Source organism: Globicephala melas, chromosome 10, assembly GCF_963455315.2.
Source record: "Globicephala melas chromosome 10, mGloMel1.2, whole genome shotgun sequence".
Lineage (NCBI taxonomy): Eukaryota > Metazoa > Chordata > Mammalia > Artiodactyla > Delphinidae > Globicephala > Globicephala melas.
In genome coordinates, this window is record NC_083323.1 from 9,646,814 (window position 1) to 9,664,404 (window position 17,591).

The following is a 17,591-nucleotide window of genomic DNA, read 5'->3' on the forward strand; positions in this document are numbered from 1 at the left end:
GTGCTGTTAGACAAAGGAGACAAAGAATGCAATGGCCTGGGAGCCATGCAGACACATTTTATAGAAGTGGTGTCCCTTGACCTGAGTCTGGAAAAGATAAGGTGTTTGTAAGGCAGGAGGAGGTGGATGAGGCAAGGGGTTGGCATTCTCAGTAGATGGAGCAGCAGAGGCAAAGGCTCAGAGGCAGGAAGTAATGTGGCAGGAGGTCAAGAAAGTATGTGAGGGGCTCCAGGAGAGGTGAGCCTGGAGAAGATTCCTGGACAAATCATGAAGGGATTTTATTTTCTAAGTCGTGGGGAGCCACGAAGGATATTAAACAGGGAACCACGTGGCCATATTTGGATTTTTAAAGTCCTGATGGCTGATGGTGGTCTCCATGAAGGGAGTATGTATGTACTTTGAGGGATTTGCAAAGTCTCCGGCAAACATTTACCTCTATGTGAAACCCTGACTATACCACTTGATCAGTAGTCCACAAGCTTTCTTGATCTTGTATCTTTCTTAGTAAAACATTTATGAGAACTCAGCCCCTCATAATATATTAATTATTCAGTAGTAATATATATAGTTCTAGGCTAATATAATATGTATACTATAATATAATACATACAGAAAATAGAAATTAAAAAGAATGAGATAAAAATATATAAATAGAAGTTCCAGTATCTTCTCCTATAATGGATCCATTGTGGATCCATCTATGGGTGGGGATGACTACCCTGGATGAACCCCAGGTAACAATTAACCGGGTAAGGGAGTTACCTTTTAGTTTCCCCCACAGGAGAAGATGAAGCAGTAGAAGGAGCTTTGACTCTAAAAAGATCTGGGGTTTGCCCTGCCCCCTCTGTGACTTTCAGTTAAGTTACCTAAATTCTTCAGGCCTGTTTCCTTGGCCATAATAAATGTGGAAGTTTGTTAATGTGTAAACAAGCTAACCCATATAAAGAGTCTGGCATAGAACTTGTCAATAATTAATAGGCAATATATTATTTTCATAAGCTTCTTACATTCCTTAATCCAGGAAGCCTTCGAGCATGCTTGAGAGCACTGGTCTGGCCCAGCCCAGAAAGACTCCCTGGTCTTCTAAGCCCTGGACCAGCTGGGTTCTCATCTCTTAGGGCAGTCCTTACCCTGTGCTTACCCATCATGGGGGACTGAAATGTCGAAGCTCCAGAAAATATACAAGTTCTTATTCATAGGGAAGAGCCTCCAAAGTCTAAAAGTTTCACATTCAGATGGGGCACAGCCTGTGTCCAAAAATGTCCCCCTAGACACCTCTTTCAGAGATCATTAAGGACTGGTGACCCCAGACTTTTAGGAGCCTGAGGAGGAGCAGACCTGCTCTTCCTGTTACAAACACTGGAAGGGAAATTGAAGGGAAGATTTCCCTGGCCCTGTGATAGGCATATCCCATCGGTTATCTTATTGAAGTCTCAGAACAGTCCTGTGAGGTAAATTTTATTTTTCTTGTTTTTTTTTTTAATATTTATTTATATTTGGCTGCATGGGGCCTTAGTTGCGGCACACGGGATCTTTCATTGTGGCGCATGGGCTCTCTAGTTGTGCAGGTGGGCTCCAGAGCACATGGGCTCTGTAGTTGTGGTGCAGGGGGTCAGTAGTTGTGGCACGTGGGCTTAGTTGCCCCGTGGTATGTGGGATCCTAGTTCCCCGACCAGGGGTCGAACCCGCGTTCCCTGCATTGGAAGGCAGATTCTTAACCAAAAATAGGAAAGTCCCCCTATTTTTCTTGTTTTTCAAAGGAGGCAACTAAGACTCACTTGAGTTAAGGCCCCATGGGTCTCTTTCAAAAATCCATATCTCATCAGGCTACTCCTTTGCTTAAAACCTGCAGTTTCTTCTCAACCCCTAAGGATCCTAGGGAGAAAATCCAAACTCTTAGACTCGAGGCCTTCATGAGGTGGCCCTGCCCACCTCCCCTCTCTCCTCTGTCTTCACCCACCACTCCCAACCACCTTTCAAGCCACATTGAGCCCCTGCAGCTGCATTAAGAGGCCAAGTTACCTTCCAGCCTCCAGGCCATGCTTGGCACAAGCTTCTTCCTCTGCAGGAAAATTTCCCCTCCTACCCCTGGCCTCCTTCCCCAGCCAGCTCCTCCTGCTTCTTCAAAGTCAGTGCAAATAATGACTCCTCCAGGAAGCTTTCTCTGACACACACACAGAAGATCAGGGTTCAGCACTTCTCCTCAAAGCTCTCAGACCTTCCATACCATGAAAACTTGCTGAGCCCAAAGCAGTGCAAGGAACTACATTGGAACATTCTGGACTGGGAGGTTTGGGGCAGACCCATTTTTGAGAAAGCATCCAGCAGTTGTTTCACATCGTTTCTGCGCTAGAATAGAGGACGAAGCCAGCTTCAAGTGCACATGCACCGAAGGGTAAAGGATCAGATGCTGACATACTCGGCATTTTCCTGAGTTCAGAGCCTTGATTTTCCCATCTGTCGGGGACAGGACAACTAGAAGTCATGGTGCTCTTTGCAGAAACCTATAAAAATATTACCAAATTATTTTGGTAATAAAGGACTATTGACTAAGATAAAATATGAATCTTTAGATAGCTGCCAAGTTATCTTAAAATAACATAACACATAATATGTTAAGAAATCACAACTAACTTTTCTCTTAATTATAACTTTTACTTACTCATTTGTTTTTATCACCTTGAGTACGCAACGTAGTTGTGTTTGCCAGGTCCTTATTCTCTCCTAAGCATGATACGTGTACTATTTAATTCTCACAGCACTTCTGTGAGATATGGGATGTTGTTATCCTCATTTTACAACTGAGGAAACTGAGGCTTAGGGAGGTTAGTGACTGGCTCAGGTGCTCACATTTGGTAAGCAGTGGAGCCAGGATTTGAAACCAGTAGTCAGACTCCAGGGCCTGGGCTACAGCCTAACAAGGCTTAAGAGGTGAACTTGGGACTTCCCTGGTGGTCCAGTGCGTAAGACTCCGCGCCCCCAGTGCAGGGGGCTGGGGTTTGATCCCTGGTCGGGGCACTAGATCCCACATGCATGCCACAACTAAGGGTTTGCATGCTGCAACTAATAAGTTTGCATGCCGCAAGTATTAAGTTCGCATGCCACAACTAAGACCCGGCGCAGCCAAAATAAATAAATAATAAATAAATAAAGATTAAAAAAGAGGTAAACTTAATATAAAGAAAGTTTTATCAATTCATTTTTTCCTTTGATTAGAGAAACAGTCACTGATATTGGAGTATAGCAGCATGGTTTGCACCCCATTGGTTTAGGCTATGGAATCTCCAGGTTAAGAGGGGCTTTTAATACTATTGTTTTTGACATCCATTTTAGAATTTAGAATGGAAGAGGAAACAACCAGTTCAGTTCATTTTAACAAGTATTCACTGCTCTTTCCTCTTCCTTGAACATACTTTGGCCACTTTTTCATCTGGCTAGATCCTATCTGACCCTTAAAGCCCACTCAGATGTTGTCACTTCCAGAAAATCTCCCCAGACTGCCCTAGTGACTGCCTATTTTGTACTCCACCAAATATGTCCTACTGTAGTCATGGAGTTGTCTGTCTCCCTCTCTGTACTGTAAGTCTCCCAAGGGCCTTTTATCATTAAGCATTGAGTCTCCTGCACCTATTCCTGTGGCTGGCACATAGTAGGGATTCAGCAAATTCTTTTTTTTTGGCCATGTCATGCAGCTTGCGGGATCTTAGTTCCCCGACCAGGCATCGAACCTGGGCCCCTGGCAGTGAGAGTGCAGAGTCCTAAGCACCGGACCACCGGGGAATTCCCGGGATTCAGCAAATTCTTGATGAGGGGATTAATGATTAGCTAATGTGTGTTTAGCATTCTGCTCCAGTTAATTGCTTATAGAAAAAAATAACATTACATTTTAGAACTTTGTCTGTCTATACTCAAAGTTAGGAATAAAGCCTCTTAAAAATCACACTTTTTAAATTTTTGTTTTTATTTTAATTAAAGTAATACATAGTCATCCTTTAAGAATCAAATAGAGAGGCAACTCTGGGGCCAGACCACCTGGGGCCAGACCACCTGGCTAATTCTAGCTCCACGACCTACTAGCTGTGTAAGCTTGATCAATCATTTAACTTCTCTGCATCTCAGTTTTTTTATCTGTAGAATGGGGATGATAATATTATGTACAGCATAAGGTTGTTATGAGGATTAAATTGGTTAACATTTGTAAAGAAAGCACTTAGAACAGTGCGTGATGCAAAGTAATATATAAGGCACCTTAAATTAACTGATTGAATTAACTAATGCAAAGCATAATATAAGGCTTATTAAATTAACTAATTAATAGTTCTACAAAGCTTGTTACAAAAAATTGCACTCCTCCGGACCCCCTTTCCCATTCCCCAGCAACACTTTCCACTTTCCTAACTGATTGTTTTGGTATGTTTTCCTCCATATGTCTAAATACCATGGTGCTCTGGCTCCTTGATTTTTTAGTGTTAGGCATTATCTATTGAATTCACACTAGGAAAAGTGAGGACTGGGCTCTCTCTCACTTGCACACACTTCCGCTCTCCCATCCTCCCAATGTGTCTCTGTTGTGATTCTGGTTGGATCATTAATCAGCATTATTATACTATCAACACCACTGCCATGAGCTACAGAGTATACTTTGGTTATTTTTATTTCTTGCAAAACTTTTTGCTATCCCTGGAACTAAGTCTCTTTTTCAATCTACCTGTTTTCTTTCTTTCTTTTTTTTTTTTTATGTACTCATCTCAGTTTATCTCCAAATTTTCCCTTGGTTGTATAAGTCTCCCAGTACATTCAGACACTTTACATTATCTATCAATTCCACCTTCATTTCCCAGCCTTCTGATCTGCTTCACTCTAAGTGGTTGATTTCCAGGCTGTTTATATAATCCTGGGGATTCCTTTCTTCATTCTCTTGATCACACTGGTTTTTTAATCTGTTTCTGTTTGTATCTTTATGGTTCATCCACAGAAAGGTCATCAAGAAGTCAAAACCAATGCAGAAAAAGTAGTCTTCCTTATCCTCTCACCTTCCAGCTCACCTGCATGAATCCTTATCCAAGAATCAGAAGGACTTTCTGGATGAAGCCTGCACATGTTGTTGGATTTAATCTAAAATAGAAACAACAAAGCAAACAAATAAAAAATAATACTGCAATACATTTAGTCATTCGTAGTCATCCATGGGACAAAGAATATTAAAGTCCTCTCCTACCCTGGGCCAAAGTCAGGATTTAAACTGACATAAAGTCACCTCATTCATTCATGCATTTGCTTACTAATTCTTTCATTCACTTGTTTATTAATAACAACACTATGGAGTATATATTAGTATGTATTATATAACAGTAATCATAGGAGACATCATTTATTGAGTACTTACTATGTGCTGAGTACTCTAAATCCTTTTCAAACCTTATCTCAGATTAACCCTCCTGCCCCCTTCTCTCTCAAGGTGGGTGTTGTTACCTCCATTTCTCCTAGGAGGACACTGGGGCTTGGAGAGGTTGAGGAAGCATTCACTAGGTATCTATCCTATACCATGCTTGCACATACCAGGTCCTGTTGATACAGAGATGAATAAAGACATAGTCCCTGGCCTTCCCTGGTGGCACAGTGGTTTAGAGTCCGCCTGCCGATGCAGGGGACATGGGTTCGTGCCCCGGTCCGGGAAGATCCCACATGCCGCGGAGCGGCTCGGCCTGTGAGCCATGGCCGCTGAGCCTGCGCGTCTGGAGCCTGTGCTCCGCAACGGGAGAGGCCACAACAGTGAGAGGCCCACGTACCTCAAAAAAATAAATAAATAAATAAATAAATAAATAAATTGCAACATGCAGACATTTTTTGGATCCCAGTTGATCCAAGCTTTAAAAAATATATGGCATTTATGAGACAATTGGGTTTTTGAATAATGCCTGGATATTTGATATTAAAAATTATTATTTTTGGGGTGTGATAATGGTGTTAACGGTTATGTTTTTAAAAAGAGTCCTTATCTTTTAGAGATACATACTGAAATGTTTACAGAAGAAATTATATGACATGTAGAATTTGCTTCAAAATAATATAAAAGGGAGGAAGTGGATGGAGGTATAAGTGAAACAAGACTGGCCATGTGTTGAAAATTGCTGAAGTTGGGTGATGGGGATATTATAACATTTTACTTAAAAACATTAAAGGCATTACTGGGGACTAGGTACTTTAAAGCGTATTTTTACAGATTATTTTGTCTTCTCTTATAGCCCTGTAAATGATGTACAATTTTCTCTATTTTCAAACTGAGGCCTTTCTTGATTGAAGCTACCATTGCCCCTGTCTTGGACTTTTACAGTGTTCTCCTAGGTATTCTCCTTGCCCTCTCTCTTGCCTCCTCCAATCCATTTTCCACACGGCAGCCCAAATACTTCAAGTATCTTAACCCATTAATTCTCACAACTCAGTACCAATACTGTTCTTGGTTTTCACATGGGGAAACTGAAGCACAAAGAGGTTTAAATAAATTTTCCCAAGACCACATAGCTTGTAAATGGCTGAACTGTACTATAAGTCTGGCATAGTTGCCATGCCTATGTGTACTTATATCATACTTCTATAAATGGAAAATAAAATCACATATGAACATACAAGATCTGTCATATACTGGATTAGCATATTAATAGGCTGAGAGCCTGAACACTGGAGCCAGACTGTGAACCTTAGGCAAGTTACTTAACCTTGTGGTGCCCCAGTTCCATCATCTGTAAACAGAGATAATAATAGTTCCTACCTCATGGTATCTTTGTGTGAAGGAGATGTGTTCATCTGTGGAAAGAAGTTAAGTGATGTGTTAGCTATCAACAAACGTTACCTTTGGCATCTGAGAGTTCCTTTCTCCCTAGTACCTTTTACTCCAGCAGAACCACTTGCAGCTCCCTAAATAAGCCTCTGTGTTCCCTCTGCCTTTCCCACCCTGCCCAGCTGGTAAATCCTCACTTATCCTTTCAGCCCCAAATTAAGGGTCACCACCTCTGTGAGGATCCCCCAGGGAGAGGTCTACTTGGTTCCCAACTGTGTGTGTAATCCCTCTTATCTCACCTTGTGTGTTATTATCTGTTTCTGTATCTATCTTCCCTAGTAGACTCATCCCTTCTTGAGAGTAGAGACCTGTCTTTATCTCCATATCCAGCAGAGGGCTGGGTCCAACAGTGTTTAATAAATGTTGGTTAAATAAACGGTCGTGAACATGCCTCTCTGAGTAGCTGCGTGCCAAAGTTAGAAGTTTTTCAAATTTGGAAATAAATCTAAATAAATGAGAAAAGCCTCAAATGACTGATATGTATTATGTATATGTATATGTATATACGCTACTGCAATTGCCTATAAACTTATCTATAGCCCACACTAGGGTTTGTGTCTTGCTTGTTGTTGAATCCCTGGCAACAAACACCTAGTACAGTGTCTGACAAGCAGTAGGGTCAATAAACATTTTAAAAAATAAATGTGCTTAAGGGGAGGTATACCCAATGAAATTTTTTTGTAATGACCCTTCATTCTTTAGTTCTGTACTAAAGCATTTCTCACATTTGAGCTCTTGAAACCAATAATATGCATCCATAGGCACCAGTTTGAAGCTACCCAACTGTACACGGTGGAGTTATATGCCTCTATTTGATTATAAGGTGGTTGTCCACAGAGGGGCAGTAAAGTGTAATGGTTTAAAATTCAGGTCACCTGTAATTCCACTGCCTGTTTTTTATTTCTTAGAATATCATAAAATGACACACATTTTAAAAAATTTGTAGAGACCTTGTAGACTCGCTGAAGGATTTGAGAAATTGGGAAAGCTAATTGACACAATTACTAATTGGTTACTAATTGACACAAAAGCTTTGGTTTGCCATGCTCTACATCTAGGATAGGAAAGTAGCATTTTGCCATGCAGGATTTTTCTCTAATACAGTCATTCTTTTTTTTTTTTTTTTTTTTTTTTTGCGGTACGCGGGCCTCTCACTGCTGTGGCCTCTCCCGTTGCGGAGCACAGGCTCCGGACACGCAGGCTCAGCGGCCATGGCTCACGGGCCCAGCCGCTCCGCAGCACGCGGGATCCTCCCGGACCAGGGCACGAACCCGTGTCCCCTGCATCGGCAGGCGGACCCCCAACCACTGCGCCACCAGGGAAGCCCTAATACAGTCATTCTTATAAGTCTTTTACGGCTTCTCAGTTTTGTGTCATACTTGAAAAGACTTGTCTTACTCTGAGATAGTAAAAAATTTTCCCATGTTTTCTTCTAGTACTTTTATTATTTTATTGTTCAGATTTAATTTCTTGATCCATCTGGAATTTATTTTGGTATAAGCTATGAAGTATGGTTACAATTTTATTTTTCTTCCAGATGACTACCTAGTTTGTTCCAACACCATTCACTGATTTCATTTCCCCACTGATTTGAAATGCCACCTTCATCATATTCAGAATTTTTGTAAGGTATTAAAGACTAGTGGTTTTTTGGTCCTGATTTAAGTGGAAAGATCTTCAAGTGTACTTTTGAACTACCCCAGGGTTTTGAATTTTTTTTTTTAATTTTAAAGTTGTATATAACCATCAATATCCTATCCAAACGAAATTTTTATGCTTACTTCACGAATTTGTCATTACCAAGCTCGCTTCAGTTTCTTTAAGTGTACTGCACACAACCTTTAAGTATTATGAACATTTCTCTCTCCCAGCTGTCACTACACCAAACTGCATATGTTATATTTCCCTAAATCATCTCGCTGTGCTCTTTGCAGCTCTTCTGTACGGTTGCTGTCTCCATCTAACAAGTTGCTCAGAAGTTACTATAATTGTTTTAGGTGAGGCCCAAAGAGAAAGCCTATCGTCACTATCCAGTTCATGTCAAAAATGGGCATTAATTTCCATTTAACATGGACAGGCTGTGTTTCTGGAAAGTAACAGAGTTTGAAGAACTATGGAGCTATTTGTAGGTTCTTTAAACAATCCACCTGGGGGGAAGGGGAATGTCCTACAAACGGCCAGCTGCTATTGTGGGAATTTTTTCCTATTTATTCCAGCAAAAGAAGATTCAGACACTGAAGAAAAAGGGTCGCCCTGTACTAGGTCTTGAACCCAAAGAACTGTTTGCACAGATATTCATCCAAGATACATTGCAGCCTCCACCTCAACAGATGCTCTTTCAAATGTTTCATGACTCTCCTCAACAGTCAGTTTCCATTTAAGGGGAGGAGGATGACGCTGCCAGAGATGGCTCTGCTGGCATGAAGGCTGGCCTAAAATTTCTATTTAAAAGCTGGATCAAAATATGTTTGGCTTCTGTTGTCTATTTAAAATTTCAAGTTAAGGCGAAGAAAAATTACGCTCCATCGTGAATGGGCCTTGGGTGCCTCACTCACAGACTAGAGTGGCAAATGGTAAGAGAGTCACAGACAAAGGAGAGAAAGTAGGAACGCGGACTGAGGTATTAGGTAGACTGTGAAGCCAGATATGAAAAACTTGGAGTGAAAAGAAAAGCCTTGAGCAGGGGGAAAGACCCCCATATTCGACCTCCTAACCCGAGGATCCTGATTAAGATAAGCATTCTGCATGTCACCTGTCACCGCGTCAGCCACCTCCGCCCAGCAGCCCTCCCCCGCCTCATGGCCTTCCACCTCCTGACCCCTTTCCAGCGGCCTCTCTTCATATCAGAACACGCCCCACCTAAGGGCCTTCTTTCTCACAGCTGCCTGTCTTCATCTCAGCGCCCACCTCAGTACCCGCTAATCCGATGCGTCGCCTCAGTGCCCCCACCTCAGTCCTCTCCCTGACCTCAGCATCTCTCTCCGCTCCAGAGACGCCCCAGCCTCCCCTCCGACCAAAGCCCCTCTCCTCAGCACACTCCCTCCGCCTGAGCTCCCGCCTCACCCCAGCGCGCACCCTCAGAGGCTCCTTTTGCTGCTCCAAGTTGCTCCCGGCCCTCCCGCCACCCCGCCCCCTCGTCCTCTGTCCCGCTCCGGGTTCCGCCCCTCGCTCTTCGCTCCGCCCACGGTGGGCCCGCCCCTCCGTCCGGGTCCCGCCCACTCCAGCCGCTCGCCCGGACTAGTCGTTTGGCGCCAAACCTCTCTGTCAGCGACAGGACGCCCGTCTCCGCGTTCTGGTTCTGAGGCAGAATCCCTGAGGACTGGAAGGCCCGGGCGGGGGGCGGAAGGGATTCAGATACCTTGAAAACCCCCGGGAGACTGTGGGTACGAGTGGAGTTTGTGGCAAAAAGGGAAGGCGGGTGAAGAATCTGAGGGGAAACTCAGGGTTTCCTTTCTTTGGTCATTGTCGTTGCTGGGCCCTGGGCTGGTGGCTTCGTGGGTCCCGTCCCCAGCCCAGCCCCCGGAGGGAATCTCAGTGCTCTCGAGGGATTTCCAGCATCCTTATTTTAAACCAAGTCGGACCTAAGTCTTGAGGAGGCCTCCTCGGCCTTCTAATGAGGGAGTCAGGTGTCAGGAAAACGGCTGTGGTGGGGGGAGGCGGTGAGGGTGATCTGGCCCGCGCTCCCCACGATGAGGGACAGCTTCTGGTGCCTTAAGCCGAGGTGTCCGGGAGCCCTACCTTGGATTCAGCTGTTCACCCCGTCCATTGCTATTTGAGATAGATGGAGAGCAATCTTTTTGTTTATCAGGGAGAAAAGAAAGGACAGTCACAGTGGAATTTGGGGTTATCACACATATGATTAGCTATCTGACTGAGGGACCGTACTCCAGAAGATTCCATCTCCACTGTCTCCTCGTTTGCCTCGAATACTTTGCTGTTCAGAGGTACTAGGTGGTAGCGACCATACCTCTACCTTAGCAGTTTGTTCCCCCTCTGGGCCGGGCCCCAACCTGAATTTGGTGTTAAGCAAAGAGATGGAATAGACCAAGAAAGCTGATTACTTGGACCACGTTTTCTAATGAAAACAGTCATACCTTGTAGCCCTGAGATCTTAAAACAACTGCTACAGTGTTAAATCAAAGACTATCTGCTTATTGGCCCTAATATTTTATCATGTTTAAATATTGGGTATCTGCCATAATTTTAAATCTTAAAAAAAATACATCATGAAACTAGGAAATACTATAAACAAAATACATCTAATGTTTTATTAAACAAAAATATATATGTTACAAGAGAGCCATTCATAATTCCCAAGCAGGAAGTCATCCCTCATATATGAGAAAAAATATATATCTTTTTTTTGAGGATAGACTAAGTTCTAGGTGCCAGGGAGAATACAAGGAAGATTGACTTAAGGCCAAGGTTCTTAGAGTGTTGTTAACCAACATGAAAGTTTAATAACAATATGGAATTCTAATATTCTACTTCTAAATAACATTCCAAGGCAACAAAAAGGATATTATTAGTCATGATTAATTGTGCTATAGGGAACTGAAAGATGATACAAAGTGGCCAGTTTTGAGGAACGAGAAAAGAAACTAAGTCCCCATCCCCACATACACACACCAACAAAAGATGTAACGCCACAGGCTTGGAGAAAGAAGATAGGCCAGCCCAGTTGTTCCAAACTAAATATTTTTCTAATTGTCCTTCTCGTCCTTGATATCTGAAATGAAATCAAGAAGGTCTATGGGCAAAGGATTTTGTACTATATGATCTATGACTACTTCTTAATATTTCTTATTTTTCCAGAATTGATTATTTTTCTGCTGTTCACCTTTCAATATGAAGGAGGATCAAGTTGTGCTGGAAGAACCAGGATTCCAAGATGAAGAAGTATGGCTAGAATGTTGAAAGATATGTAGACACTCAGTCATTCTACAAAAATGAAGTTCCTTCTCTGTTAACTACTATTTTTAGAAACTGAGATTAGAAATAAAACATAGTTCTGGAGAGAGGCAATATTACAAATATGTAACAACTTGTTTGGCAAGGAGTGCTAAGATTAGCTACTTAGCAGCTGGCATGAAAGTATTTTAATAATTTAACAAGTGGTATGGCTATACTGGTACCTATGCTTACTGGTACCGAGTAGCAGAGGAAGGAGTGCACGGTCTGGTGGGGAAGAAGATTGAGAAAACATATTTAAAAATAGATTGTGCTGTTCCACTCTTTTGGATTAAGGTCTTAAAAATTTGGAGAGGCCATGGGACTTCTCTGGTGGTCCAGTGGTTAGGACTCCGTGTGTCCACTACAGGGGACTCGGGTTCGATCCCTGGTCGGGGAACTAAGATCACAGGTGCCTGTTGGGCTTCGCGTTGCTTTCAGTGTTGGCACTTCTTTTAAGTATGTAACAATGTGTTTGAAAAAGCATTATTGATCCTACCTCAGTCTGTCTAGAGAAGTGGAACTTGAGGCATTTTGGAGTGACTCATAATACTGAATTAACTCTTTAAAATATGTGAAACAGTTGGATATGAAGAATCAACCCTCCTTTTTTTCTGTTCCATGTCCTTTAGGAATCTTTGTTTCAAGACATTGACCTGTTACAAAAACATGGAATTGTAAGTATTTTTTCAATGCTGTGTGAAATTGTCCATTTTAGAGTTTCTTAGTCTTGACTTTATTGGCATTTGGGACTGGGTAATTCTTTGTTTTGGGAGACTGTCCTGTGCATTCTAGGGTGTTTAGCAGCATCCCTGACTCCTAACCACTCACTATATGCCAGTAGCAACTCTCTAGTTGTGACAACCAAAAATTTCTCCAGATATTGTCAAGTGTCCCCAGGGGGCAAAATTGCCCCCAGCTGAGAACCACTGGTCCAGCTGGAGGCATTCAGAGCTATCTACTGTTTTCATCAACAGAAAATTCACCTTCTGTGTCATGTGATTAAATGACGTTGACAGAAATCAAGACTTTAAGTAACTAGCTAGATGAATTTCAACAGCAATTAGTTGGCAGTAAAACTTCTCTGACATTACCCTTTGAACCCCTCACATTTAATCTTTTTCAGTTGAATTTAGAAAATTGGAGCAAGAGAAAATCCTGGTCTTTTGGTTATGTAGTTATTTGCATTCTCCAAAGGTAAAGAAAAAAATCTTTAAAAAATTTTAAAGAACATTTTGGTAATGAAGTTCTGTAGAAGGAAGGAGCTGAACTGAGGGGGTTGAACGTGTGATAAATTTGTTAGCTTTCCTACCAACAGACTTCTCTTTTGAATTCCTTGTTACATTGCCATGGTCTCACTAACATTCTTGGGAAATCAGGGCACAGCCAGAACATTTGGCATCATGCTGGGTATGTTCTACTCAGATATTTCCAGAACATTTGGCTACATAGTGGGTGGGTTCCACCTGGCCGCTTGTATAAAATTGGCATCATGATGGAAGTAGATGGACACAAAAGCACATGACATAGTATGGGAGCCTTTCAGGCTGGCATTTTCTCAATCTGCTGCACCCATTCTTTTACTTACAGAATGTGGCTGACATTAAGAAACTGAAGTCAGTAGGCATCTGTACCATCAAAGGGATACAAATGACAACAAGAAGAGCGCTATGCAATGTCAAAGGGCTCTCAGAAGCAAAAGTGGACAAGATTAAAGAGGCAGCCAACAAGCTTATTGTAAGCAAAATCCATTCTTTGTTGTTTTAGCTTAGAAGGGCCCTGTGAGCCTCTGTAGCCTTTCTCATTATGTACACTAGCAGCTATTGTGAGAACTCTGAGTTCCTGTAGATCACAAGATATACGCCCCATGTTAACTTTTCATCATGTCGGTTTCAAAGCAATTAATTTCTGAAAGAATGAGACAGGGGTTAAGACACCTGGAAAACTATGAAGGTAATTATTTTTTACCAAAACTTTTCTTTTTGTCTCCCTTTATATTACTTTTTTCCCTTTCTGTGTCTCTGCCTTTCCTTCTCCTTTTCTTCTTTTTTTTTTTGGCCATACCACGTGACTTGCAGGATCCTAGTTCCGGGACCAGGGATTGAACCTGGGCCCCCGGGCAGTGAGAGCACCAAGTCCTAGCCACTGGACTGCCAGGGAATTCCCTCCTTTTCATATTTTTTATCTTCCTCCTCCTTATTTTTGTCTTATCTCCTCAAACATTGTATCTACGGCTGTTGTGAAGTGCTCAGCAGCAAAGAAGTTGCTCTCTCCTGCTATAGGCATTTGATAAGAGAGCATTGCATTTGAAAACGACAGCAGTGGCTGGGTCTACATGTGTGCAGTTAAGATAGATATGACCAAGAATGTGCTCACTGAGGCACCTGAGCTTAAAGCTAAGTGAAACCTATACCTTGTAGCTGGGCCCACAGAACACAAGAGACCTATGCAGCTGAGAGGCTCCAAGCAAAAACACACGCCTTTGACCTAAGCTTTTGTGTAGAGCTTTTGGGGGCCACTGGAAGCACCAGCTCTGGAAATAAGAATATGCAGAAAGGCAAAGTCTCCCTCTTTGCAGAAGAGCAGGCTTCTCCGTTTCTACATGTGTATGTGAGGCTCTCATTCCCACCAAGTCCTAGAAAGTCTCTTCACTGACAGCCATCCAGTTTCCTTCCCCAGAGGCAGTTGAGGCATGAGAGTGATGCAATGTGGTCCTGAGCTTGGAGAGGACCCAAGTGAACTGCTCTGAACACAGCTCAGTTGCTTTACCTTCTGAGTACTCTTGGGCAGTATACCTGCAAGTCAGTTCCATAACTGCCAGGGTATCTAATGAAGCCCTAGAGCAGCACCCAGGGTTTGGGAAACTGCTACTTTATAGCTCCTAGGCATTAGTCTTCTTTTCTTTGGAAAATAATTCTATTACCAAAGAAAAGAACCTCTCTCCTTCTCATGTACCTACTAATGCACCAAGAGTCTCATCCTTTCTTAACTAAAGCTATTTATTCTGAAAGAAAGAGAAAACGATTGAGACATAGAGGGAGAGACAGAGACAGACAGAGACAGTTAACGTCACAGTACAGTGGTATGTATCAGAGTCATCTGGAGTGGCTTGTAAAGAACACAGAGGCCCAGGCTCGTTGACTTAGGGTTAGGCATGGGCTTTCCCCCACTTCACGTTCTCTGAAGTTTGAGAACCACTGTCATAGTATAAAACAACAAAGAGGGGAATACATTAGACCACATCAGGACCTATTTTCACTAGTTAGAACACCGCATCAGCTGTAGCTCATTAATTCAACCAATATGTAGTATATCTAACGTGAAAAATATTGTATCATGAATATTGAAAACTGAAATTCCTGTGCTCCTTCCAACTTCTAGAGCTGGGGGAAATGATGCTATTGAATGAAATCAACTGAATCACTTAGTAAAGTACCATTCTACTTTATGCCATAAATATATCTCATTTAATCCTTACAACTCACCTATGAAAGAGACACTATTATCCCCGTTTGACCCAAAAGAGGAAGCCGAAGTACAGCAAGATTAAGTAGTTTACCTGACATCACACAGCTAATAAGTATTAGAGACATATTTTGAACCTTGGTAGGGTGACTCAAGAGCCTGTGTTCTTTTTTTTTTTTTAATTTTTTCTTTTTTTTATTGTGGTAAAATACACATAACATAAAATTTACCATCTTAATCATTTTTAGGTATACAGTTCAGTGGTATTAAACACATTCACATTGTTGTTGCAGCCATTACCACCATCCCTTCCCCATAACTGCTTTTTTTTTTAAATTTTATTTTATTTAAACTCTTTTTTTTTTTTTCTGGAATATCTTTTTCTTCTGTGTAACCTCCGCTTCTGGTTTAGGAACAGTCTGTTCTTTTTCATTAAGGATCATTCAATATGGCAGGGAGAGCTCATGTATGGGTTGATCCAACCATAAGCTCTGTAAGTCCTGCGCCACATCTTGGGGGCTTTGTTCACCTGGATGTGCTCAATGACCAGAGAATCTACATCTAAGTCCTTAAGTTCAGCATTACTCTCTGCATTTTTGAGCATGTGCAGTAAAAATTCAGCACTCTTTTTGGGCCACCGACCTGAGTCCAGCCCCACTGTTTTGCCTGGGCACACCCACCAGCTCCACCATTGTAAAGTCGGGATGGCACACATTGCTTCTTTACAGTGACGTCCTTCAGATACTTGGTGGCTTTTCAGCTATGCATACCCTTAATGGCCTGGGCAGTTTCACGAGTGCTCTTAAAGTGAACACGAAGATTTGAATCTCTTGATTTGCATGATTTCGTGGGGTTTTCTGGGTCAAGTGAATAGCGAACCATTTTTAGAGGTCACCTGGAAGCGAGCAAGAATAATTCTGTCAACATATATTTACAGTAACTCATATAGTTTATATATGTACTAAACGCTGCCGGCAGCTACTCAGAGAGTTGTTGTTTTCACGATTAATCCAAAGGTGTCCTAAGAAATGCCATCATTGCAGTCTTTTTTAAAAATTTAATTTAATTAATCTATTTTTTTCTATTCTTTTTCAAATTCTTTTCCCATTTAGGTTATTACAGAATATTGAGCAGAGTTCCCTGTGTTATACAGTAGGTCTTTGTTGGTTATCTATTTGAAGATAAGAGCCTATGTTCTTAAGCATGATCTTGTGCTGCCTGCAAAGACAAATGAACTGTAGCTTATATCAAATGATGACCCTGGTAATCAAGTATATAGCTTTTGGTGGGATTTGAAATTAAAACCATCATCTTATACCCTTTTTGAACTTTTTCTTTTGTCTTTCTGTAGGAACCAGGATTCCTGACTGCATTTGAGTATAGTGAGAAGAGGAAGATGGTTTTCCATATCACCACTGGGAGCCAGGAATTTGAGTATGTATCTCATATTTTTTATAACCACTAAACATAATCTTTGGAATACTATATTTCTTTACCTCTATCCAGGTTGTTATTTTGACTATAAGTAGTAGAAATAGCTTCTTATTTTGCAGAAGTTTTTTTTTTTTTTCTCAAAAGGCAACTGAAGCAAATAAATTCCAGACTGCTTGTAAAAGCAGGATTAAATTTCTTACAAGAAATTCAGACCCAAAATATAAGTAGTTTCTAAATCAGCCTATATTAATCTATAAACCATTTAAAAAATTAGTTTAACTTTTCATTTCCCTTTTCTTCTCCACTGATGAAGGAAATTCCATTTCACTTTTGGTTTTACTTAAAAATAAGTTGTTAGAGTGAATATTTTAGAAGAAATAATACAGTGTTGGTTTTGCTCTTCAGCCTCAGCAGTTTTAACTTCCCTTTTTATTTATTATCTTATGATTCCTGAGACATAGTCATCATCTTCCCAATGCAAGTTGACTAGAATGTGGTTTTTTTTCTCTAACTTAGTAGGCAGAGTTACTGTTTCATAAGTCAGAGCAGTGGCCAAGATCAATTTGAACAAAAGCAGTATTTCTTCAAAGTATTCCTCAAAACCCTGACCTCACAAAAAACTGCAAGAAAAAAAGAGTTCATAGTCAAATATGCCTCCACTTAAATGTCTGCTAGGCAGCTCAGACTTCACAGGTCTGAAACCAAACTTCTGATCTTTGCCCCAGATCTGCTCCTCCTAAAATCTCCCTCATCCGGAGCTCTTTTTGATCCTCAGATCTGAAACCTTAGTGTCATCCTTAGCACCTCTTTTCCCCTCTCACACCCTAACTCTAATCTATTAACAAATCCTGTCTGCTCTACCTTCAAATATATTTAGTCAGAACAAACCAACCGGGCTTCCCTG

General features: G+C 41.5%; 1 protein-coding gene, 1 long non-coding RNA gene and 1 other non-coding gene across 4 annotated transcripts in view; 1 reads left to right on the forward strand and 2 right to left on the reverse strand.

Annotated features, from left to right (window-relative positions):
* Window positions 1–780: 780 nt before the first annotated feature.
* On the reverse strand, window positions 781–9,942 carry LOC115852531 (uncharacterized). Of its 2 annotated transcripts, none has more exons than XR_004039191.2 (4): window positions 9,914–9,942; window positions 6,770–6,804; window positions 5,046–5,115; window positions 781–2,504 (listed from the first exon to the last, which is right to left on the reverse strand). It is a non-coding gene; the product is annotated as an uncharacterized lncRNA (long non-coding RNA). The 2 variants fall into 2 exon arrangements; XR_004039193.2 differs by having other exon boundaries at window positions 5,034–5,115.
* Window positions 9,943–10,087: 145 nt separating this feature from the next.
* Window positions 10,088–17,591, forward strand: part of DMC1 (DNA meiotic recombinase 1) — a 38,187-nt gene continuing 30,683 nt past the window's right edge. The window contains exons 1-5 of the mRNA XM_030855960.2: window positions 10,088–10,221; window positions 11,654–11,737; window positions 12,421–12,465; window positions 13,379–13,525; window positions 16,605–16,687. Coding sequence (XP_030711820.1) covers window positions 11,687–11,737; window positions 12,421–12,465; window positions 13,379–13,525; window positions 16,605–16,687 — 326 coding nt within the window. The 5' untranslated portion in view covers window positions 10,088–10,221; window positions 11,654–11,686. The remainder of the gene's footprint in view (window positions 10,222–11,653; window positions 11,738–12,420; window positions 12,466–13,378; window positions 13,526–16,604; window positions 16,688–17,591) is intronic.
* Window positions 16,231–16,296, reverse strand: LOC115853105 (small nucleolar RNA SNORD58). Its single transcript, XR_004039422.1, has one exon. It is a non-coding gene; the product is annotated as a small nucleolar RNA SNORD58 (small nucleolar RNA).